The sequence below is a fragment of the Scyliorhinus torazame genome, chromosome 11, assembly GCF_047496885.1.
Source record: "Scyliorhinus torazame isolate Kashiwa2021f chromosome 11, sScyTor2.1, whole genome shotgun sequence".
In the NCBI taxonomy this organism is placed as follows: domain Eukaryota; kingdom Metazoa; phylum Chordata; class Chondrichthyes; order Carcharhiniformes; family Scyliorhinidae; genus Scyliorhinus; species Scyliorhinus torazame.
The window spans coordinates 236,860,563-236,886,593 of NC_092717.1; the positions used below are offsets into that span (position 1 = coordinate 236,860,563).

Here is a 26,031-nt window from a genome sequence, read left to right on the forward strand (position 1 = left end):
GGTCATTGTGATGGAGAGATGACTGAGACGGGCAGGACACGTACTTCACCTTCCAGGTGAAACAGCAGATGGAAAAAGAAAGCAGTCAATGCAAACCTGCCTAAGGAACCTTGGCGAATTGCTAGTGCATCTTGTAGATGATACAAATGGCTGTCACTGATCGTCAGTGGTGGAGGGATTGAATGTTTTATTGAATGCCTGACTCCACAAAGCCTGTCCACCATCTACAAGGCGCAAGTCAGGTATTATAATGGAATATTCTTCACTTGCCTGGATGCTCAACACTCCAGGAAAATGCAACCCGTTTGATTTCTACCCCTTCCACAAGCATTCCATCCTCCACCACTGACGAGCAGTGGCAGCCGTTTTTATCATTTGCAAGATGCACTGCAAGAACTTGCCAAGGCTCCTTTGGCAGTACCTTCCAAACCCATGACCACTTCCATCTAGGACAAGAGCAGCAGATACCTGGGAACACAATCACCTGGAGGTTCCTCTCCAAGTCACTCACCATCCTGACTTGGAAATATATCGCCGTTCCTTCACTGTTGCTGGGTCAAACTCCTGGAACTCCCTCCCGAACAGCACAGTGGCTGCAGCAGTTCAAAAGGCGGTTCACTACCACCTTCTGAAAGGCAACTAGGGATGGGCAATAAATGCTGGCCTCACCAGCGACACCCACGTCAAGTAAATTAATTTTTAAAAAGATATAGCCTAAGCTTAAGTAGGGTGATCCTTACAAGACTCGATGGGCCAAATGGCATCCTTCTGCACTGTAAATTCTATGATTCTATACTTTCTGTATCATTCATGTCCCTTGGGGGAAAAAAGTTGTCCATCTAGCCAATTTCTGCTTTATCCACCATTTTAATGACAACATACTGACATTCACTCTGCTCCATTTCCCTGACTCAAATAACATCACCTTCATAAATTTTGCTTGAAACATATACACCATAGTTTTGTATTCCCGTTCAGTCATTCCACTGAGCAAACCACAATATAATGCATGCCAACCTGTCATATTACCATAACTACGCAAATGTAAAATACCAGAGATGCTGGAAATCAAATAACAACAGAAAATGTTGGAAATCCTCCGCCAATCTAGTGCATCCGTGGTTAGAGAAACAGAGCTAATATTTTAGGTCACGGACCCTTCTAATTTCTAAAAAGACTTTCGAATGAACGGTTTCTCTCTCCGCAGAGGCTGCCAGACCTTTTCCAGCCCTTTTTGTATTTATGCCATATTACCACCCTTCCCTGTTATGATTAATGGGTGGACCCAGTATGTTTAAATTTGTGGGAGGGTTTCAGGAAATAAATAGTGAATAGTTATTTCCACTGGCCTGTAAATCACTGACACGGGCAGATCAGAAGAGTCCTTTCCACACGAAGGGTGATGAGAACACAAGTGGTATTACCATAAGTAGTCATTGAATCACAACATTAAAGAGGTAATTAGTTTACTGCTTCAATGAAGTATCAATTGAAAGAGAAGGGAAACTGGACAATAAAATATACGAAAAAGGAACAGAAGCAGGCCATTCAGCCCCTCGAGTCTGCTCTACCATTCAATAAGACCATGGACTATCTAACCAGCGCAAAAGATCAAATGGCCTCTTTCTGATGTTGTTCTGCTTAAGTTAAGTTGCTATGTTAACTGAAAACCAAATGACAGACATGGAATGGTTACAATACAGGAGTATGCCATTGAGCCTCACTCTAGCTAAGCAGAGAAAAGATTAAAAAATGGTTCCTGCCAGGGCTACTGATAAATAAAACTAAATCTAATGAGAGTGCATTCAGAGTTTCAGAAGTCACAGAATAATAAGGTGCCCGATTTTCACCTCGTTCTTCCTTCTCCCTCTCCAGCAGGGGTGAAGAAATGAAAATGTCCAGCATTGAATATCAAATACAGAAAAAATATTACAGCTAAATAAACCATTTTATATGCGTGGAGAAATGTATTTTGCAGATTACCCAGCGTAGTAGAGAAAACACCTCCACCGATTATACAAAAAAGTACTTTCTCAGCCGCATCAACAAAAACTAATAATGTGCCTTCACATGCCGGGTACTGACTGATAGAAGGCAGTGACAGAAACAGCATGTATGAGCCATGAAATGTCTGTATATGCCACATAAACAGAGAATAAATCACCCATGTGAGAAATGGACATTTTGACACGACTCGTGAAAAGAGAGAAATATTGGAAATTCCGTTTAAAATTCACGAATCTTATGAATGTGAAGATTGCATGAGAGCAGTTGTACAAGCACCAATTGTATTTGTCCATTTTATCGTTCCATAGGTTGTATTACACCTCCAACATAGTATTCTCGTTTGTGCAAAGTGGCAAAATCTTTGACAATATCTTAAATATGTATCTGGGCCAATAGGCTGACCATGGTAATTTAATTAAGTCATCGATTAAGGTTAGGGGGTATCAACACGAGAATTGCTTCTTGTCTGGAGCCACCAGTTAATGCTTACCTGAGCCACTTTCAATCACATTTCTGGTCCACAGCCAATTCATTGTCCATCAATAACTTCTTCTTTTACAATCAGGGGCTGGTTTAGCACACTGGGCTAAATCGCTGGCTTTTAAAGCAGACCAAGGCAGGTCAGCAGCACGGTTCAATTCCCGTACCAGCCTCCCCGAACAGGCGCCGGAATGTGGCGACTAGGAGTTTTTCACAGTAACTTCATTTGAAGCCTACTTGTGACAATAAGCGATTTTAATTTCATTTCATCATGTTCAACTCTTATACCTCAACCGCTTCGGTAAAGCTGATCAATAGTTGTTCAAAATTCCACATATTCTTAGGGCCTGGATCAACATTTGTTGGGAGCACTGTCAAGTACATCTTTTTACAGCCAATCACGTCGATTCTGAAATATGAAGTAAAACAGGAAGAACCTACCTGTTGCAGTTTTTGTTTTGACGGGGCTGCTGGCATATTCAGAAGCCTGATTTGACTGCTGCATTGCCAAAGGCGTGCTGCCAACAGATATCTCATCCTCCTTCTTCCTTGTTGTTGGTATAGCTAACTGAATAGCTCCTGCAGACTGCTGCAAAGGGGAAGAGTAAACACCCTAATTAATCCCAGTGCAAGTACAGCATCGTTATAAAGACAGAGATATCCTCTGCTCCAAACACGTGCCTTCAAAATCAACCCTCAGGAAGCATAAGCTGGCAAGACATCACATATTTTCCATTCCGGCCATCTTACGGGTTCTTGTTTAACATGACATAATTTAATGCAATTGTTGGGCTGTTCTGCATTGTGAGTCCATACGCACATGGAACTGAGACAACAATGCCCAATCTTTTTTCAAGAAAGATTCTTACAATCTTACCAGGGGCAGGTTTAGCACAGTGGGCTAAACAGCTGGCTTGTAATGCAGAACAATGCCAGCAGCGCGGGTTCAATTCCCCCACCGGCCTCTCCGAACAGGCGCCGGAATGTGGCGACTAGGGGATTTTCACAGTAACTTCATTGAAGCCTACTTGTGACAATAAGCGATTATTATTATTACAACTAACAGACAGAGCCTCTTTGCCACTCCTAAAACCTTGCCTCCTCTCTCCTTCTCTTTCCATCTCTCAGAAATCTCTCAAACATCTGCCTCTGACTTTGGTCACTCGTTCTAATACCCGCTTGTACGGTTAGGTGTCAACTTTGGTGTGATAAGGCTCCAGTGAAGCACTGTGGGTGTACCTACGCCACATAGACTGCAGGAGTTCAAGGCGGCAGTCATCACCACCTTCTCAAGAACAATTAGGGAGGGGCAATAAATGCTGGCCTAGCTAGCGACGTCCACATCCTGCAATATAAACAGTCTTGTGTCTGTGTCTTCACAATTATTTTTGGACAAGTTTTCTTTTAATAAAAAATGCATTTTTGTTTACTTTTTAAAATTATTTCATGGGATGTGAGCATTGCTGACAAGGCCAGCATTTGTTGCCCATCCCTAACTGCCATAATCCGAGCAGCTTACTCGGCCATTTCAGACGGTAGTTAAGAGTCAACCACATTGCTGTGGTTCTTGAATCACATGAAGGCCACACTGGGTAATGCAGCAGATTTCCTTCCTTAGGACATTAGTGAACCAGTTGTTTTTACGCCAATCAAATGGGCGTTCTATTCCAGATTTATTCATTGAAATTAAATTCCACATGTTGCCGTGGTGTGGTTTGAACATGTGTCCCCAGAGCATTAGTGTGGGCCTCTGCATTACTAGACCAGTGATCCCTATGCCAGCACATCCCCCACCCCCCCCACCCACCCCACCAAAGAACTCATGAAGAAATTCAAGGACAACAGTTTCAGAATCAATTCTGTTTGAAATTATGATATGAGATTAGGTAGGCATCTGTTTTAGAAAAAAATGTTGCATTTATACAGCTTAGCACTTTGACAAAAAAAACGTACCTCAAAATGCTTCACACAATGGACTGGAGTAAACTATTCTGTGACAATAATGTCCCACTGACTGCAATGAAATGCTTGGCAATTATTTTTTTATAGTACTGGTTGGGCAGCATTTGGCACCACAAATGAAATTCTCTTAGTTCTTTTCAAACAGTACAATTAGATCTTTAACATCCACCTGATCAGCCAGACAGGACCGCACAGTTCAACATCTCAGCTATATGGATGGTGAGGGCAACACGGTGGCGCAGTGCTTAGCACTGCTGCCTCACAGCGCCGAGGTCCCAGGTTCGATCCCGGCTCTGGGTCACTGTCTGTGTGGAGTTTGCACATTCTCCCCGTGTTTGCGTGGGTTTCGCCCCCACAACCCAAAGATGTGCAGGGTAGGTGGATTGGCCACGCTAAATTGCTCTTAATTGGAAAAAATGAATTGGGTACACTAATTTTATTTTTTAAAAAGCTATATGGATGGTGCTCCAACAAGGAAACACTCCCTGATTCATTGGACTGCCAACCATTATTAAGTGATCAAAGGTAGCTACAGAACTTAAACTGATAATTTACTAAGATTGCTACAATCAAAGATGAGCTCACACCCACTTGGACAAGAACAGAGCTTCCAATTGGTACAATGTACAATTTAACAATACTTAGAAACATTGTTGGAATGAGGAAGAATATTTTGTGATGTGGAGTAAATTGATTATTTATTAATAGTTGCTGTATTTTAACTTTTATACATAAAGATAACTCTTTGCATACTATTTTCTCCTCATACAGATCAAGCAGCACATATAGCAACACTGGCTTTTATATTGGGTTTTTCATAACAGTACGACAGGAGCTGATTTTTTTTTTACAATTAATATGCAAATCTTACACAAATAAAGACAAGAGACATCAATTAAAAATGCCCTGGTAACATCTCAGCTGTCTTACTAAGCGGAGTGAATTATGTGGGAGGCATCATTATCATTCCACTGGTGTTTATTTGTTTTAGACTGTACTGAACAAGGGCCTACCGACATCAGACAATTGTGGACCTCGAATAAAACCCATATTTGAATGCAGTGGTTTGTGATTTTCTAAAGGTTCTCTACATACATAGACCCGAGTGTTACACTCACCCATCCTGACCTCTTAGTAATTTTAAACTGGGATGGACAAGGCCTCAGCTGGGCTGCCTGCTTCTGGCCCAATTAAGTAGCCATTTAAGGGCCGTTTCCCACCCACCTTCAATTTTTAGGCTGGCAGGAGTTCTAGGGTCTGGGAGAAGGCTGAGAATATGGGGGATTTTGGAATCGGGATGGGGTGGGGGGGAGAGAAAACTGCAACAGAATCCCCCTCTTAACCCTGCACCCCCCCTTCCCACCAAAGATCTGACAACCACTAAATCTTGTCGTCCCCCCACTCTCACCGCCCTGAGACCCATAAAACATAGCTTTTGCTCGACTCCCGGGACTCTGGCTCCCAGGGCTGCATGCAGTCCCAGTCTTGTCCACTGCAGCTTCCAGAGCTGCAGGGGCAAGAGAGCTGCTAGGTAACGAGATTGGCTGAGGGCTCTCTAAAGCTGTACCGCCTCACAAGTGAGGGATTGAAATCCTGCCTGCAGCCAATTAGCGATTGTTAAGAGTGTGAAATGGCTGCGGGACAGGCAGTTTCGACGGTGATGTGTTACCCGTTAGCTCTTATGTTGGGAAATCCCGCTATCTTAAAAATCCTGGCCTCAATTTTGTGATTGGTGTCTGGGCATTTGTATCTGTTCCTGCAATTGATGCTCTCTTACAGCTGTAGAGAAATAAGAACATCCTCATTACTAGCTATCAACTGAAAATCAGTGATAATTAGACCGCAATGTTTGGTGTCAAAATTCAACACATTTTTAAATTTAAAAATAACTAAGGAAAGGTATTCTATTTCTCTCCTCTATTTGAGAGCTTTTAATAATTAGAACATATATATTTGCCGTGGCGGCACGGTGGAGCAGTGGTTAGCACTGCTTCCTCGCGGAGCTGAGGACCCGGGTTCGATGCCGGCCCCGGGTCACTGTCCGTGTGGAGTCTGCACATTCTCCCCGTGTCTGCATGGGTCTCGCCCCCACAATCCAAAAAGATGTGCAGGGTAGGTGAATTGGCCACGCTAAATTGCCCCGAATTGGAAAAAAAGAATTGGATACTCTACATTTATTTTTTTTTAATATTTATTTTCTAATTATCAATAAAACCTAGAAGATGCTAGAGACTTTCTTTCAGCTTTCAAAATACATTGCAATGGTCTAAAAAAAAACCTCAAATGAGGATAAGGTAAGGCACTCAGCTCAACTTACTTCAATATTTGCAAAATTTGTAATTGTTTTTCACTGTATAAAATAGTGACAAAAGGCAAATAGGAACATCTGAGGAGGTCAGGCCATTTGGCCCTTCGAGCCTGCTCCACCATTCAGTCAGATCATGGCTGATCTGGTTGCGGTCTCAGCTCCACGTTATCCTCTGTCCCCCTAACCCTTGACTCACTTGCCTGAGAAAAACATCTAACGTCTCAATATCTACTGTATATTTTAACCCAACCAAATACATTTATTGCTTGTCTTTATCATTGATGGCAATAGGTGACACTTTCATATTTGATTTCAATAAAGTTACAAAGTTTTTTTTAAGAGGGAATATTTTTTCACCCAGAGGGTGGTGGAAATATGGAACACGCAGCCTGAGAGGCTGGTGGAGGCAGGTACTCTCTCAACATTTAAGAATGTTGTTCCCTTCCAGTCGGGGAACACTTCAGCAGTCAAGGGCATTCAGCCTCTGATCTCCGGGTAAGCGTTCTCCAAGGCGGCCTTCAGGACGCGCGACAACGCAAAAAAGCCGAGCAGAAACTTATAGCCAAGTTCCGCACACGAGCATGGCCTCAACCGGGACCTTGGATTCATGTCGCATTACATTCATCCCCCACCATTTGGTCTGGGCTTGCAAAATCCTACCAACTGTCCTGGCTTGAAACAATTCACAGCTCTTTAACTTAGGGTTACCCCTAACTCTGGATCTGTAAAGACTTAATTACCTGCAAATGCTCGCTTTCAAAGCATTGTCTTGCATCTTTGACTTTATCTATATATATGTTTCTGGAACATACCTCTTCATTCACCTGAGGAAGGAGCAGTGCTCCGAACGCTAGTGTTTGAAACAAACCTGTTGGACTTTAACCGGGTGTAATACTTCTTACTGTGAACATTAAAGAAGCATTTGGACGAGCACTTAAATCGCCACGGCAAAGTAGGATATGGACCAAGTGCTGGTAAATGGGATTGGTATAGATTGGTATTTGATGCTGAGGGGCCTGTTTTGTGCTATATGACTATGAGAACACGATGTCCATGGTAAATTAAATGCAGACAAATTGCACTCTTCAGATAATGATCCCATCATGATTCCCATTACCTGTTGTCTTTGTTTCACATTCCCTCTCTGAGGTTGCTGGAGAAGCCAGGTGTAGAAGATGGGGTCCACGTTAACTGCAATTCCCTGCAAGCTGGCCAGAAGAACAGCTCCTAGAAGAAAAGGTGAGGCCATCATTGTACAAATTACTCACAATGCATCACACTTCAGCCATTAGGTAAGCTTAGGGTCAGGTGGAATCTGAAGTATGTCGCAATGAAAGGGAGCTGCTGTAACTGATGTCACGACTCCCCGGGCTAGCATGTGGTCAATTCCAGCCCCACTTGGCCTGGAGTCGCAACACAATTAGATGAGCCCAATAAACTGCAGTCACCACTTTTGTAACACACACACACACAACATAATAGAGGGAAAAGATAGTGATGAGGGAAGGAAATAAAGATAAAAAGAAAAGGTAGCTCCTGCTAGAGTCCTTGGTTTTGGGTTCTTTTCACCCAGTTCCCGGGTGTAATTGATGTTCAAATTCATCCAAATTTGAAAGTCTTTTGGGTGAGGATGTCAAAAGGTGCAAAATCAAACACTGGAAAGAAAGGTGTGAGTTGTAGTCCTTCTGAGGAATTTAGCAAGGTGTGGAGTCCTGCTGAATGGAAGACGGCGGAGACAGGTTCGTTGGGTGGGGCCGCACCTATTACAGTGGATACGTTGAGATAGGTGATGGCTGGCGAATTTGAAAGACAATTAGGCAAGTATTTTGAGTGGCAAGGGACAGAAATGATCAACAACAACAAAAAATTAGTGGATGACGCATTGGTCTGGATAAAGGAGGCTTTGGGAAAGACTTCGGAAACAGTGCAGGAGCATCGTGAGGTGTTGAAAGAGGTGAAGGAGACACTGTTGTGATGTACAAATCTTTGTCAGCAACGTGTACTTTAAACCACAGGACAAAACGTTTAAGAAAATCAAAAACCCACTATTAAATATGCGTTACACTGAGCAGACATTCAATTCAACCAGAATAATTCTTAGCTCCCGAAGTACTACTTCTGATCTTTTCCTTGCCAGCCTGGAAGCCTTTCACCCCAGAACTGTTTCTCATGGTGCAAGTTTTCCTGGAGACTTCTCCCTCTAGCTAAAGCTAGGCAAATTATCTAGTCTCATTTCAACTCCCACAAATTTGGTCTTTTTAAACTGATCGCGAGCATGCACCCACATCATGTTGCATCATACAGACTTTTGGTCCCAAAATGCTCTCTCCTTCCCAGACCCTGGCAAACTAATGTCTCTGTGATACGTTAGGAAAGCCTATAACACAATGTACTCTTCCCATCTCAAAGCTCACCAGAATAGCAACATGAATCACATGGGCTTTGTATCCAGGTGGAGGTGATGATTAATTACCCTAGAGATCCCAACCTTCTTTTATCTTGGAAGTAAATAAACAACCTGGGGTTACCACTGACCAGAAACTAAACTGGACGAGCCATATAAATACTGTGGCTACAAGAGCAGGTCAGAGGCTGAGAAATTCAGTGAGTAAATTCTTTGTTCTAAATTACATTCCCAAAGCCTGTGCACCATCTACAAGGCACAAGTCAGGAGTGTGATGGAATACTCTCCCCTTGTCTAGATGAGTGCAGCTCCAACAACACTCAAGATGATCTATTCCATCCAGGACAAAGCAGCCTGGTTAACTGGCATACCATCTACCACTGCATTGGCATTAGATGTGTACTATCTACAAGATGCAGCGTAGCAGCTCATCAAGCCACTTTCAAAGGAACCTTCCGAACTTGCAACCTCTGCCACTTAGAAGGACAGGGTAGCAGGTGCATGGGAACATCACCACCTGGAAGTTCACGTTCAAGATGTACACCCATTCTGACTTGGAAATATATTGTTGCTCCTTTGCAGTTGCTGGGTTAAAGTACTGGAATTCCCTTCCCAACATCACCGTGGGTGCAGCTAAATGCATGGACATCCAATGGTTGAATAAAGTAGCTCATCGCCACCTTCTCAAGGGCAATTAGGGATGGGCAATAAATGCTGGTCCAGCCAGCGGCATCCAGATCCTGTGAAAGAATATACTTTTTTAAGTGGACAGCGAATCATCTGATCTGTCTCTGCACATTGGAAGGCTGGGCTTGCCCTGAGAACATAATTGTCATCACTGAAAGTTAGACATATGTAATTACAATATGTCCAATTCCCCTCCATCTTTCACTATCACCCATCGGTCCCTCCCACCCAAATATAGCCTGCTCATTAGATTGATGCCTCACGAGGTTAAAGACTAGTACACGCAAATTCCCTACCATTACACCAGCTTAAAATTAGTGTAAGACCTAGCCACAGCAGGAAATAGAGTAATTTTCTGAGCTTTCTTAAATGTTTATTCTCACTGAGACCTGTGCTGTGTTTTCTGGTTATTAAAAAGTTTTTAATGGCATCAGCATAAGTTACAGTAAAAACCAAAAACCTTCCACGATTGCAAATTCTGAAAAGGTGCTGAGCTTAATGTGCCCGAGTGATCATTAAATGGATCAATAATTTAATAGTTGCACTGACAGTAGTAATATATAGGGTGACATTTAATCCAGGTGACGGAGGTCTCACCTGGAGAGCCGGCAAGAGCACCACGTCACCTCCTTTGGCAGTGGCAGTCAGACAATCAAGTGGTAAGGATTGAGGCTGTCCTGAGATCAAGGACCACTAAGACAGAAATCCTATACTCTTCCCCCCCCCCCCCCCCCCCAAGATCTGCTGGGCAATCAGAGACCGCAAGCTTTTAATGCAGGCAGCACCACCAGGAGGAAGGCAGTACCTGTCAGAAATACATCCACCAGGGTCCCAGGATCAGCAACGGTCCCGAGGCCACACCTAGGCAACAGGTGAGTGGGGGCAGGATTGTGGTCAGGTTAGAGGAGGGAGAAACACTGAAGGCAAGGGCTGCTCTCATTCCTCCTGTCAGCCTTCCTGATGCCGGGTCCCTCAATTAGGCACTGAATGCCTGACAAAGAGGATACCCTCCGAACCCCCTCAGCTTTAATTGCCCGTTTAAGGGTCTTAGTTGGCACTGGGGCGGGTAGGCGTCCATGTGGCTTCCCATCCGGACACAATGTCCAGAGGCGGGAAGGTGGCAGGATCTCCACCTGGCATCTTCCCACCGAATGAAATGTGCCTCATCTCCAAACCTGCATTTGTGAAGAACTTAATTAAATTCCGCTTATGCTATGAATTGTCACTTTCCTTGATTCCCCACTGGGTTACACCGATTTACACACATTTTTACATTTGGGCATATGCCCTGAATGAGATTGGCAGGAAATATCGGCAGAATGGGCGTCATTGTGGGTGCAAATTCCGGGTTGTGCCATTGCAGGAAGTTCCGGAATGTGTTGAACAAGGAATAAAGACAACCATTCCCCGACTACTCTCAAAACGTTTTTGCATTTTAATCGTTGAGAGAGAAAATATTTCACGCATGCAAGCACACCTTCACAGAAACCTCTCATGAGTTGGATGTTTAAACTATCAAAAAGGAAATTGGTTGGTTTAATTTCAACAGTGCAGATATAAATGCACAAAATATCTACTGGAGTCGATATTCAGTCAATGAAGGGATCAAATTACATCAATTGGCATTAGACAATATTGGGTCTTCCTTTTGGATCAATTTTCAAAGTCTTTTACATTCTTTACTGAACTGGGCAACTCCAAAAGTATATACCTCATAAAATGTGTACAATTGACCATGACATCCAGCATGTTATTTAAACAGAATCCCACTCCTGTTAGCAAGGTCCATTTCAGTGAATGAATGTGAGAAAGATTCCACGGTACTAAAATGTTTGTCAAATGCCACAAAGCATTCTTCACCTCAACTACAAGTTTGCAAAGCAGCTCGAGACATTAGACAGATTTATTATTTTCTCTGTGCTTTGGTTTTCTATGTCTCTTGTGATAAAGCCAGCAACTCCATTTTATTTGGAAACAGGCATTACTGATTGCTGCCTTTGCTGCTCAGTTAACTCCGGGAACCCTCTCCTTCTGCTAAAATGTCCCATTTGTCTATTACTGTTCATCATCAACATTCTATAGTGTCAGCTGTGGTTCAGTTGTTAGCGCTTTTGCCTCGAGACATAACTGTGGTCATGTCCCACTCCGCAGACTTGAGCACAAAATCGAGGCTGACACTCCAGTACCATACCGGGAGTGTGCAGCACTGTTTGAGTGGCCGCTTTTCTGATGAGACATTAAACCGACATCCTGTGTGCCCTCTTAGGTGGACATAAAAGATCCCAAGAAACTATTTTGAAGGGCAGCAGGACAGTATCGGCAGAATTCTGCTTTTCAAGCTTTTCCTGGTGTCGTGGCCAATATTTATCAATCAACCAACATCACATGAACAGATTACCTGGTCATTCTTATATTACTGTTTGTGGGAACTTGCTGTGCCAAAACTGGCTGCCACAATTCCCAAACTACAACACTGAAGAATGTAGAAATTTTAGATATATTGTATTATAAGTATAGTAAAGGTTAAAAGCTTGGGTTAGTGTGTGTATGACTGCTGCAGTAGTGCTTTTAAAGAATCTTGGTTTGAAACGTTTTGGAGCCAGAAGCACAATTACGACATCGTAAAAGCTTGGGTTAATGGAGTTTGTTCTGGACAAAGGGAGTTCCCTATGGAGTTAATTAGATACATTGGGCGCGATTCTTCCCCCCCCCCACATCGGGCAGGAGAATCACCGGGGCGCCGCGCGAATCGCGCCACACCGCCGCGACCCCCGCACGCGATTCTCCCACCTCTCCGGAAATCAGCGCCACGCGATTCGCACCGGGCTGCTCGGAGAACCGGCGAGCGGCGATTCTCCGGCCCAGATGCGCCGAGCAGCCGCTACGAGACGACAGGTTTCCGCTAGCGCCATCCACCCATGGTGGCTGCTGGCGAGAACGCTGGGGGGGGTGGCCTGTGGGTGTGGGGGGGCTCCTTCACTGGGGTGGCCGCCGATGGGGTCTGGCCCACGATCGGGTCCCACCGATCGGTGGGCTGGCCTCTTACCCCCCCCCCGGGCCTACCCCCTTCCGCGCGCGGCCCCAGAACACTGGCGCCATGTTGGTGAGGGGCCGGCACGCGTAGGACGTTCCCCGCGCATGCGCAGGATGGCGCGGCCCAACTGCGCATGCACGGGTTGGCGCGGCACCCATTTGGCACCGCGTAAGGACGCTGGAGCGGCGCGAACCGCTCCAGCGCCGTGCTGGCCCAGGTCGTGCCTGGGCCCTGTTTGTGCCGTCGTGAAACGCGACGGTGTTCACGACGGCACGAACACTTCGTCCCCATTTTGGAGAATCGTGCCCATTGTGTTTCAGCTTGGTAAGGTGATGTAATTAACAGCAGGAGCTACGATTACCAGGCATTTTGCAGAAAAGCAGTTTAGTTGAGTTTTAGATGGGATGTGAGCAGAAGTCAAGCATCTGCTCTCACTGCAGTTCAGTCAAAGATTTGTCTGTAGACAGATTAGCAGTTTCTTTCCAAGCAGTTCAGAATTGTGTGGCTGGAAGGTGAGCTGAAACAAGCTGGGAAGCAGCTTCTGAAGAAATAGAGCCAGAGTCTCTGCATTATTCGGACTGGAATCGAGTCTTTTCTTCAACAGGTGTCTTCTGGGCAGATTCTCAGAGGCCTGCGTTCAATTTAAAATTTGCCCGTCCCAAATGATGACAATTTAGCAGCTCAATTAAAATTCAATAAATCGATTTATAGCTCCTTTTTTTGGAGGACCCACGATCTGTACCAAAGGTTCCAAAAACAGTACAGAAATACTAGCTTCTTTGTGCGAGAGAGTACAAGCTATTAGCAGTGGATATTAAAGTTGACTCACGGCAAATCTGCTGTAAATCACAGCGGGGGAAATATCTCGCTCTGCTTAATTTTAGCTCAGGCGCAGCCAGGAAAAAAGTGTGCATTGTTACCCAGCCCACTGCCAAAGTGGCTCAACAAGCCACATTCCACACAGGCTTTAGCAATTAGCTGTCCCAGGGTACCGCAATCATTTTTAGTTACATCCCCAGTACAAGAATGAAAGCTGAAGCAGAAATTACAGATCTTAATTGAAAGGTATTAAACACTTGTGTGGTTACCGGTCGTTTCATGATGTATGCAACAAGCCAATACCATCTCCTTGTAAAGTTGCAAATACTCAGGGACAGAATGTCCTGCATTTTATCTTCATTCAATCAGTGAACCAGGCCCGAAAGAAGGCAAGTGACTCAAACTTCAAACAGTAAAATCTTTTCTTTCCCAGTTTATTTATCAAGACAAAAGCCCCCATTATCTTTGATGCCTTTTCAAAAAGGCATTATTAATCAAACAATTACTCCAGCCGATCCTAAACAAACTAAAAAGGGACCACAGCTGCGACGAGATGCACGTTATTGAAAACCGCGCTTGTTGGAGCCCCATCGAAGAAAGTGCATTGTTGTTTTGGTGCCAGAAATTAAAGAACACGTCTTCATTATGTTGACTGAGCCAGTCGACATCCTTTATCGGACCAGTATTTTTGTGAATGTGAATAATCTTCCCTCTGGGAAGAGGATGGATGTTGAGGAAAACACATGGAACATGCTTTTGGACAGATTGCTTTCAAAAAAATGTTAGAATGCCATAATAAGCCATTTAGAAAGAAATCGAAACCCCCGATCCAAAAACCGTACTTAGCATTTCTAATCAATAACAATCAGTGTCGCAGCAGTGAACAAATGGGTGAAAAGATCAGAAGGAATGATGCCAGATAGTTTAGAGGCAACAATTCAAGCAAGTAAAAAGAACATAACTATTTTGGTCCATGCTATTAATTTTGCCTAATTTGTCCATCAAAATTAAACCTAAATGCCCAAATTAAAGTAAAATATTAACATTAAAGCAGTCTCACTTTCAAACATTCTTTCTTTCCTAGTTCCGTGGAAGTCTTTTATTTTTACAGGAGAGCCAAGAATATAACTTAATATTTTGCAAAATTCAGTCGCAGCGTCCTGCTTGGTAATTGGTAGATTAATAAACAGTGTTGATAATACCGATAATCACAAGATGGTCATACTTTACGACAAACACAATCATACAACAAGGATGTAATGGAATCTCTCATCAGCCATCAATTGTAAACCCATGCTGTAAAGTAGAGGCATATGGAAGTGTTTTCAATCGCAACCATTCAAATACTCGTGCAAAGTATCAAGCTCCACGATAAAGAGTTGGAGAGTGCCATTACTTCATTATTACCTCACTGAAATGTGACAGGAATCAAAATGGCCATAATTAGGCTAATATAGGGAAAATAAAGTCAGTTTAATCAATGACATTTTAATTTCTCCATCGGATCTGCTATTTGACAAGGACAACACAGGCAAACACTTTTCCCTTGATGCCCAGAATGGGTGATGTTCCAGAATTTGTTGCAATAGATGCGGTCGCCGGCCTTCTCTTGTACAAGGTCACAATCTTTGCATCACACACATCCTGGGACACTGCTCCCTCTCTCCAGCAGAGACAATGAAGTCCATGAGGAGGCTGTAGAAGTGCTAGTTTCCCACTCTTAATGAGTTCAGGCAGTAGGAAATGTGCCATTGGCAAGCGAGTCAATAGCTGTGGGTTCAATATCTAACTCTGCCATGAAAGGCATGGTTTCCTATGGTATCTGGAGCTTTCTCCACAGCAGTGTTCTCCCAAAAGTAGAACTCAAGGTAGTGTTCGACTCATCTCTCCAACTGTTACTGCAGTTGGTGATAACCTCCTCTGCCTTTGTTTTCAATGGAGCTGTCTTCTTTGCTGATGGACCGTTGACTTTTTGATTCCATCATACATGACCGTAGCATTCCCTGCATCGAAGGACAGCTGGATATTCTGGCAACGTTGTAAAAGTAGTCATTGGCACACCACCTCGCAGTCTGTGGAAGTTTACTTTGAATATTTCTTACTGTATTATGAGTCTTCTCGCTCAGATCTCTCTGGGCTGAATGGTAGTAGTGGTTAGCATTGTTGCTTCACAGCACCAGGGACCCAGGTGCGATTCCCAGCTTGGGTCACTGTCTGTGCGGAGTCTGCACGTTCGTCCCGTGTCTGTGGGTTTCCTCCCATAAGTCCCGAAAGACGTGCTGTTAGGTGAATTGGACATTCTGAATTCTCCCTCAGTGTACCCAAACAGGCGCCATAGTGTGGCGACTGGGGAATTTTCACAGTGACTTCATTGCAGTGTTAATGTAAGCCTACTTGTGACACGAAGAAAGATTATCTTGTATTTGATAAAAGCAAACTGCTTGGCTCACAAGTGTCAGCACTTTTACTCTTCACATAAGTTGAGAGTGCAGTATTGTAGATGCTGTCTCGAAATACGTTCCATTTCACTTCTGTACTGTGTGGGAATGCAGGAGAGCACCTATTGAATCGAGTTAAGGAACCGTTGGTTGTATCTGGGTGGGCAGCACGGCTGATGTTGATACAAAGATTACATTTCTGCTTTGACTGAAAAACGTCAATGGTTGCATCATACCTCTGGTGCACAGCACAGGGAGTGGTCTGTATCACAGTCAAGAACTGCGGTAGCAGTGTGTGTTGAAAATGCTCTTCAGAGTGACATGTAGGGATGATTAGATCCAACTGACACCAATGCCCTATCTTGATGTCTCCAGGAAACTTTATGGCATGGTTTGTTCTGAAAGGTGGGACAACGGTCATGGCAGCAGCAAAGCACAAGTAGTCTCTTGTCTGTTCTCATTCATCTTTCCCAAGCCATGATATCCAAGGCAGGAATCGTGCCTTATGGTATGTTCCCATTCTTGCATTGAAATCCTCCCAGTGGATAAATATGTTCTGACTTTTGAATTCTGCTGCTCGCGGTGTCAAGCTCTACATCGAACTAGTCTTTCACCTCTGCAGTGGAGCACAGAGCTGGAGCAGAGATATTCATGAGGTAACTGAGTCGGTTTGATTTGTGATGGGGACGGAGAGAACACGTTCAGAACGATTTGGGGGGGGGGTTCTATCATTGGGAGTAAAGAGTTTATTACTGCAAAGCCGACACCTTGTTCACATATTTCCTCTGAATCCTTCTGCGTCAGATGAATGTGTAATGTTTTTCTTTCAGTGATCCACTCTAAGCAAATTTGGTCTCTTGTAAGGAAGCTATGAAATTCCATGGCGGTCACAGCTGTCTTTCGTGCACCATCGACCAGTTATGAGTTAGCTGTCAATCCCGTGCACATGGTCATGACCTGCTAGCTTGCCAATCTTTTTGTTTGTTCGCCTGGTGCAATGGATTCCCTCCACTTGTTCAGCAAAGCCTCGAAGTGGCAACAACCATTGAAGCAGATAAACCTTGGTGGGCACCTTACTAGTCGGGAGCTGGGCGGTGGCTGACCAATTGGAAATGATGGTTCCTCCCACTGTCGAAAACAGCCCATAGCACCTGTTCTCTATGCCAATCGAGTCAGGGTTATCACTATAACTGCTTTCGCCCATGTTGTGTGAACGTTTGGCAACATAAGTAGAGTGTACTCACCAACTCACAAGCCCGTTAAAGATTTACGGAGACCCTGGGTTGCCCAAACACCCAGATCCCCCTCCCAACCACCCCCGGTTGAGTCCAAAGGAATTCTAAGCACAACGTTTGGCAATGGATTGGTTTCAGGAGTTGCCGGCAAGGTGACATATTTGGACATCCGTCTGCCTTTGGGTTCCAAACCAGATTTTTTGTTCGTGTTTGCTCCTTAAGCCTTCAACTCTCCTGATGTATTGACAATGCAGTGGAGCTATTCATCCATAGCTGGAAGTTTGGTTCATGAGCATGAGGGTATGTCCCTGTTGTGGTAGACCTTTACGAACTGATCACAGGAGACTCAGGTGCAAGTCACAATAGTTTATTCAAGCATGCAGGGGGAGCACTGTCTTAAGAGTCCACAAACACAACACACTAACAAATCGTAAGTGCTCATTTTATTCACACATTGTTGGTCACGTACACAGAACATTGTTTAAATTCCAATCTTGTCCATATACACGTTTGTATTACTTCTCCCGAACAGGTTTGTTCTCTCCTCCTAGCTAGATACCATTTGTTATCTCCCAGAGACTATACTTGATCTGTTTTGCCTTAACTCCTGTCCCTACAACAGTAAATAATTGGTTCCCAAGGCGTTATTGTAGAATTCTTCTGACATGTGCCCTTAGCGTGTGTAAGGTTCATTTGTGACTGGCTGTGTAAGTATTTAACTAGTATGTGCTCTTTACTTTAGGAACGTTAGCTCCAATCGCTTTTTAATAAATTAATATTATTTTCCCAAATGTCCCCAAGCTGGTGGGCCTGTGCACTGCATATCTGGGAGCAAATCCCCAAAGTTCTTCTGATGCTTTAGCCTGGGGTCGTGATGGATCCAGTTTCCATATGTTGCCACAGGGAGGCACAGCTAAGGACTTGCTGATGGAGAGGTTATGTACTGACAGGGAGTGATTGCACTGCTGCTAGCCGGCGGCTTTGGCTGAATTGTCTTTTACTCTTTCACAGGATGTGAGCTGGTTAGGCCATTAACCATCCCAGATAAGAAGCAAACGCGCGGCACACAAAAGCAGAAAGCATGCAAACTCTCTTCGCCCGTACACTAAAGACCACACCAACCTGTTGGACACACTGTTAACTATCTAGGTACATGGTAACAAAATGCATAGAAATGTTACTGGGTACACTCGATACTGGTTTAGCACAGGGCTAAATCGCTGGCTTTGAAAGCAGACCAAGGCAGAAAGATAATGAACAGCATGTGTGAAACATACTTTTCTCCATTCGTTCAAGTATCCAAACGAGTAACAACAATACTCGCCACATCTTCAAACACAATCTGAATAACACAAGCTCATTTCTGATGGAGAACGGGTCACCATTTGAAAACTGTTTTTTCTGGCATAATCTGAAAGCATAAAGTTCTCTGCTGCTGGTTGAACGACAGAAATTCACATGAAGCCCAATATTATCCCAAAACTGGACACCCCTGGCCACAGAGCTCCCAGTCAAAGGAAATTACAGCCAATCAAGGGTCCTGACATATTCTCAAAGATTTCGGACATAGTTATCAGGCCAGGGTTAACTTTTGTTGTGTGCTCAGATACCTGCAGACATGCTAAACCTTGGAAAGACAGAAGACAACGCCTTTTTCTTTCAAAATCTCCCCACTTACTTGGTCAATCACCCTTTTCCACCTGCGCTGTAAATGCTGCGTGGCAGCCTCTGGGGTCACGAAGAGAGCAAATGACTTTTATGGGGCGATATTAATCATCGTGTTGGCTGTTTGTTAAAGACATTATAAAACTCACACATTTGATAGGGAATTAAAAATGTTAATTCCAGCTTGACATAACAATTACTGCTATTTTGAATTGTTACCAATATGTATAAAGTAAATAAGGGGCAAAATTCTCCGGTATCGGCGCGATGTCCGCCGACTGGCGCCCAAAACGGCGCAAATCAGTCGGGCATCGCGCCGCCCCAAAGGTGCGGAATGCTCCGCATCTTTGGGGGCCGAGCCCCAACCTTAAGGGGCTAGGCCCGCGCCGGACGAATTTCCGCCCCGCCAGCTGACGGAAAAGGCCTTTGGTGCCCCGCCAGCTGGCGCGGAAATGACATCTCTGGGCGGTGCATGCGCGGGAGCATTAGCGGCCGCTGACGGCATTCCCGTGCATGCGCAGTGGAGGGAGCCTCTTCCGCCTCCGCCATGGTGGAGACCGTGGCAAAGGCGGAAGGGAAAGAGTGCCCCCACGGCACAGGCCCGCCCGCCGATCGGTGGGCCCCGATCCCGGGCCAGGCCACCGTGGGGGCACCCCCCGGGGCCAGATCGCCCCATCCCAGGACCCCGGAGCCCACCTGCGCCGCCCTGTCCAGCGGTAAGGTGGTTTAATCTACGCCGGCGGGACAGGCATTTTAGCGGCGGGACTTCGGCCCATTCGGGCCGGAGAATCGCGATTCCCGCCCCCGCCGAATATCCGGTGCCAGAGAATTCGGCAACCGGCGGGGGCGGGATTCACGGCAGCCCCCGGCGATTCTCCGACCCGGCGGGGGGGTCGGAGAATCTCGCCCAAGGTGTCCTTGAAATTTGGGAAGCAGCGAGATTAGCCATCTACCTTTAAAGAGTATGAGCGATTATGAATCGAAGCGTTATGAATCAAGGTCATTCTCCGATAAGGATGATGTTTTTTGGAAACACAATACAGAATCAAAGTAGTTTTAAAATTCTGCTCAAAGAATTTCTTTACAACCATTGACTCTTCACTGAACAGGCCAGTCAGAACAGCCTTAAAGGATTAAGAATAACTTTGTGTCTATTGAAATTAATGGACAGGAAGCCAGAAACAATGGATGTGCAATTTCCAAATATGCCACACTACCACATGAAGTGGAAGAACTACCATTCATAATTCCTCAGATATCGATACAATCTGTATACATATGACAGAAATGGACCACATGCAGGCTTTGGCTGATAAGTGGTAAGTAATATTAATGACACACATGAGCCAGGCAACCAACATTTCCAACAAGAGACAATCTAACCATCGCCCCTGAAAATTCAGTGGCATTCCCATCGATGAAACTGCCCACCCTCAACATCCTGGGGGTTACCATCGATCAGAAACTTATCTAGACTAGCCACATAAATATTGTGGCAACAAGAGTAATTTATAAGCTGGGAATTCTGCAGCAAGTAACTCACCCGCTGACCTCCCAAAGCCTACACAAATCAGTAGTGTGATGGAATACTTACCACTTGTCTGGATGAGTGAAGCTCCAACAACATTCAAGGAACTCAACGCCATCCGGGACAAAGCAGCCCACTTGATTGGCATCCCACCCACCTATTGAAACATTCACTCCCTCCACCACCCATGCACAATGGCAACAGTGTGCACCAACAAAATCCACTGCACCCTGAAAATCTGCGACCTCGGCCATCTTAGGACAGGGGCCGTAGACAATTGGGGACACTACCACTTGAAAGTTCCCCTCCAAGCCACACGACAACCTGACTATATCGATGTTCCTTTCCTGCCGTTGGGTCAAAATGTTGGAACTCCCTTCCTAATAGCACCGTGGGTGTACCTACGCCACAAGGTTTGCAGTGGTTCAAGAACATGGCCCGCTCTCACATTCCTAATGGCAATTAGAGATGAGTAACAAATGTTAGCTTTGCCAGAGAAGCTGACATCGCATGAAAGGATAAATTTTAAAATTTACACTTCTGGTGTGGACTGAATGAGCTCGCCAAATTACAATCTTTAAAATTACACAAATTTCCATGGACCAACCAAAGATTGCCATTTAGAAAATTCAAACATTTATCTTTGGTGTCATTTTCCAGTTCTTAAGGAAATGGAATTTCAACCCCAAAGAAGATCACAAAATACTTTTTTTTTGTTGTAATCTTCAAGCTTTCAATGGCGGGGAAAAGAAATCCACATTCAATAAACAATCTTTGTTAGTAGTTAGAAAGGAAAATAAAGAAAGCACAGCTGCTGCTTATCATTAATCAGAGTTCTTATCTAACTGAGAAATTTGCAATAAAATGACACCTGTGTGAAATAAACCTCTTGAGAGTACAATTTTCGGTTTGTTTCAAATCCTTTTGGGGAAAATAAATCAGTGAAACTCTCAAATCACAAAAAAAGCACAAAGCCTTTTAATGCCCTGTGATGCACAGATTGCAGGCTAGAGTACTCTGCAAATGCAGAGAGCTGTGGTTGGAAACTCCATGAGACAGTTCTAGGGTAAAATAGGCCATAAGACCAGAATTAGGCTGGTCTTCCATTCAATCATAGCTGATATTTTTCTAATCCCCATTCTCCTGTCTTCTCCCCATAACCCCTGAATTTGAAATCCAAACTTTTGAGACTGGCAGAAATCCTTAAGTATAAACTGGGCTAGTGCACGGTCAATTCCAGCCTCACTTGACTTGGAGTCACATCACAAGTGAATTAACCAATAATTCTTCGAAAAATACCCAGCCCAAAGGCTACAGTCACCAGGTTTGTAAATTTAAACACAATTACTGTTTATTTATAACAAGAACTAGAATGAACTATTCAACAAATGCAACTGGCTAACTATTCATCTAATTCCCAACTTTAACCTGCTACACACACACACACACACAAGACAGACAAACACAGAGAGGAGGCGAGGGGTGAAAACCGTAAGTAAAAGAGAAAAAAAGAGTCTTTGTTTGAGATGGTTGTATCACGCATCTTAATCCTCTTCAAACTTTGCTTTCAGTTCAAGGTTTTTTTTTTACCGCAGATTTGTTCTCATCTCTTTAGTTTCAGAAAGACAGAACTAACAGCCTTTCTGGAGAAAGCACAGAGGAGAGAGAGTAAGTCCTTGTTTTTGTAACAGCCTGTAAGGGTTTCCCTGTTGAGTCATTCATTCAGGTTCTCTGCAGCGTCAGAAATACAGCACTCACAGCCTTTCTGGAGAGAGAGCAGGTCCTTGTCTTTGTATGTTTAGGGCTCAACTGTTCTCTCAGGACTCTGAGAACCATCCCGATTGGGTAGGATCCAATCACCACTTGTTACCGGGCAGAGCACGGCCTTTTGGGCAATTCATTGGCCACCAGCTAATCAATCAAACCTCGTCCCACCCCATCACTTTCTCTCTGGGGCCAAAGAGTCTGAGCCCTCCTGTTCAAACCAGCAGAGTGTTCTCTTCTGTAACTTCTGAATTCGTCACTCTTCTCTGCTGCTTGACTTAAGGTCACATGTCCATTAATCGTCTATGGATCAAAAATGATAACGGCAAAATAAAAGACAAGGGGATTAAGGGAATAAACAGGTAGGACCCTTACACTGAGAGGAGGCATTAAAAACACAAAAGGCAATCAGCAAATTCATGCCATTGTGTAAAACGTGTTTCATTTTATATGCAAACTGAAACTTATGAGAGTTAATTTCGGTCTGCTAAGCCAAATGACCAAACAACCAAACATTGACTTTTGCAAAAATGAAAGCCAGTAATTTGGTTGAAGCGCCAATTTGAAGGCAGCAATGCAATGACAGCTTGTGGCCTTGGGGAAACACGCTGCCAAGTTTTAGCCGAAAAACCTGTTTCACATCATATAATTCTTTTTTTTTTAAACTCACCATTTGTTTTACCACGCACAGTGTCATGCTCGTAACATAATCAAAACTGTAACTAACCACTGTTTACATCCAACATTTGGTATCAGCTAAATTTATATAAATATCTTCCACCTGTTTAAATTTAATATTTGTAAGTCAATGAATTAAGTAAAACATTACAATGAAGAGAAGTGACAAACAAAAAGTGAACCAAGCAAATTATTCAAAATATTCCTTTAAAAAATAGTTTAACGTGCCATACTTCTACCCCCTCAGCCTACAAGCAGTCCGCACTCGCCAGCATTGTAACTGTGAAACAGGCAGCAACTTCTGGATTCTGCACTTCCACTGTCTAAACAGAGATCCAGAAGGTGCCAAAGTCCTGCTCCTCACATGGTGCCCCTTTCGAAGTCCCTGCAGGCAGCAACCTTTAGAAATCAGTAAAACTGACTTGAGTTCCCTCTTTTATTCAAGAAAATGCCCAAAAGTCACACCTTGTTGACCGAAGTGGCACTGGCCCTGAAACGTCAATTTTATATTTGTGGAAAGTCAAATTTCTACATTGTCATAAAAGTTGGACAGGTTTTCAACATAAGAAAAAATAGAGATTATTTATGATATTTTGACTTCTCGTTCATTCCAGTATGTGTGCCCCAATCTTCATTTTGCTCTCTGTAAAACTTAGAAACAAATGAATGATGGTCAGTACTTTTTACATCCTGGTTGGGGTCTGAGAATTTTTCACTGTGATTAGTTACTTTGCCTGCTTGATAACCTCATTATTGCTGGAACTCCAGAGATCCCCAAATTTTGCGGCAGTATATGGAAGGGGAAATGCACTGCACTGGGATTTCTAGATCTTCCTGGGACGCTTTCTGCCAACGCAGTGACACTTGGACGCTAAACGAAAAATCTGGGTCAATGTTTATTTACTCGTGAAGCATTTCATAAAGCAGCAAAGTCATAATAATTTTTTCAACCTTTTATGTGATGTGGGCATCACAGGCATTGTCCTTAAACTGAAAGCATTATTAGACTGTTTCAGAGGGTGGTTTGAGAGTCAAACACAATACTGTGGGTCTGGAGTCACATATAGACCAGGCCAGGGAAGGAAGGCAGATTCTTCCCTCATGGACGTTAGTGAACCACATGGGTTTGTTTTTTAAAAACAACAATTGATGCTCACCACCACCTTCTGAGGGGCAATTAGGGATGGGCAATAAATGCTGTCCGAGCCAGCGTTGCCCACATTCCATGAAAAAATTAAAAAACTAATAGTTTCATGGTCACCGTTACGGAGGGGTTCTCTCAGGGGCGCAAAGATAAGTAACGGTGAACATGAAACTGTCGGGTTTTTAATTTTTTCATGGCATCACGATTCCAAAGCAGAATGGAGATGATTGGGTGATTACCCTGTCAATTATGACAAAAGAAACTGTTACAGCAATAAAAGCAAAATACTGCAGATTATGGGAATCCGAAATATAAACTGGGAGCACTGGAAAAACGCAGCAAAGACAATTTTGAGCCCATGTTAGCTGTCAGCGAGAACAGACTCGGGAAACGCAGGGCGGGATTCTCCAAACCCACCCCCCCTCCGGCCGGGTCGGAGAATCCCCGGGGGGCAGCCCGAATCCAGCCCCGCCGCCGGCTGCCGTATTCTCCAGCGCCGTTTTTTGGGTGGGGCGGGTCTCACGCCACGCCGGTCGGGGGCGATTCTCTAGGCCCCGATGGGCATGTGCCAAAATACGACGGCCGGTCTGCGCATGCGCGGAATCACGCTAGCCGTTCAACGCATGCGCGGGATCACGATGGCCGTTCCGCGCATGGGCAGACTCGCGCAGTCCCTTTGGCGCTGGCTGGAGCGGCACCAACCCTTCCGCCGTCCACCTAGACCCTGAGACAGGTGAGAATTCCTCACCTTGGGAGCCCGTTGACGCCGGAGTCGTTGGCGCCGGTTTTCCCGCCAGCGTGGGGACCTCGTCCCCAGAAGGGAGAACCCGGCCACTATTCTCGTCTAAGGTGGAGTTTCCCAATTTTCCACCCCCCACCGCCGATGATGTAATAAGGTTCATGCCCACAAAGGCGAGAAACTGATTGTAATACAATAAAAAGATTTTAATTTAATTGATGACCCCCCCCCTTCCAGGTATATGAAGGCATGTATCAGTTGAGGGGTTCCCTCAGGGGCGCAAAGATAAGTAGAGCCCCTTGGGAGAAGGTAGGGGGAATAGAGGGACATGCTCGGGCAGTGCCCTGGCACTACCCCTTGGCACAGGTTGGCACTGCCCCCGATACATTGTATTGGGTGGGGGGGGGGGGGAAGAGGAGAAGAGGAAATTTCAACTCTCTGCTGGTCAGGGCACCCCGGTGTCTATGAAGCTGGCTTTGCCAGCTCTATCAGACCCCCCCACACCCCGCATCCCCCCAAACCGGCCAGAGGGCCACGGGCAAACAGTGCCTCCTGATTTTCTTTGTCCGAGTTCCAGAACATCTGGTGTGAGAACTCGACTGTGCATCTGAAGAGACACATACCGATTTTCAGGCAGAACCTGACACTCTGACAAATGATGGGACAATCCTGCCCTGCAGGCCAGGCAGCATCTGTGGCGAGAGAAAAACAGAGTTAACGTCCAGTCCAACGTGACTTTGGAGCTGGTATCGCTGGAAGTTGCTGGGATTGATTTTATACACAGGGTCTGTTTGTTGCTAGAGATTTGTTTCAAATAAACTCTGTAAATAGGTTTTATTTACTTTGCTCTTTGCTGAGTAAATAAACACGGTTTTCTTTGCTGTTCGATGAAAAGTACACTGAGCAGACATAGTGGTGTTACTAGATATTCCAGCCATAATTTGAAGAATATAATGCTCCAGAGGTGTACCGAATATGTATCATCCTGCATAACAAACGCTCGGACAGAGACCAAGCATCCCTTTTCTCAAACCGACAACAGTACGTACACGTTACCCAGATATTCAAAATAGATTACTTTAGATATAGAGGCTTTGTCAGATATAGAGGCTTTGTCAACAAAAGAGTGACAGGGTGTG

At 44.5% G+C, this 26,031-nt stretch overlaps 1 protein-coding gene across 5 annotated transcripts in view; it reads right to left on the reverse strand.

The window, feature by feature from the left end:
- LOC140385858 (intermembrane lipid transfer protein VPS13B-like) overlaps positions 1-26,031 on the reverse strand; it is a 1,311,478-nt gene that overhangs the window by 671,430 nt on the left and 614,017 nt on the right. For 4 of the 5 annotated variants that reach the window (XM_072468451.1, XM_072468450.1, XM_072468453.1 and 1 more), the window contains exons 20-21: positions 7,875-7,984; positions 2,929-3,076 (exon numbers count right to left, since the gene is read on the reverse strand). In XM_072468451.1, coding sequence (XP_072324552.1) covers positions 2,929-3,076; positions 7,875-7,984 — 258 coding nt within the window. The remainder of the gene's footprint in view (positions 1-2,928; positions 3,077-7,874; positions 7,985-26,031) is intronic. The other variant, XM_072468452.1, reaches the window with a different exon arrangement.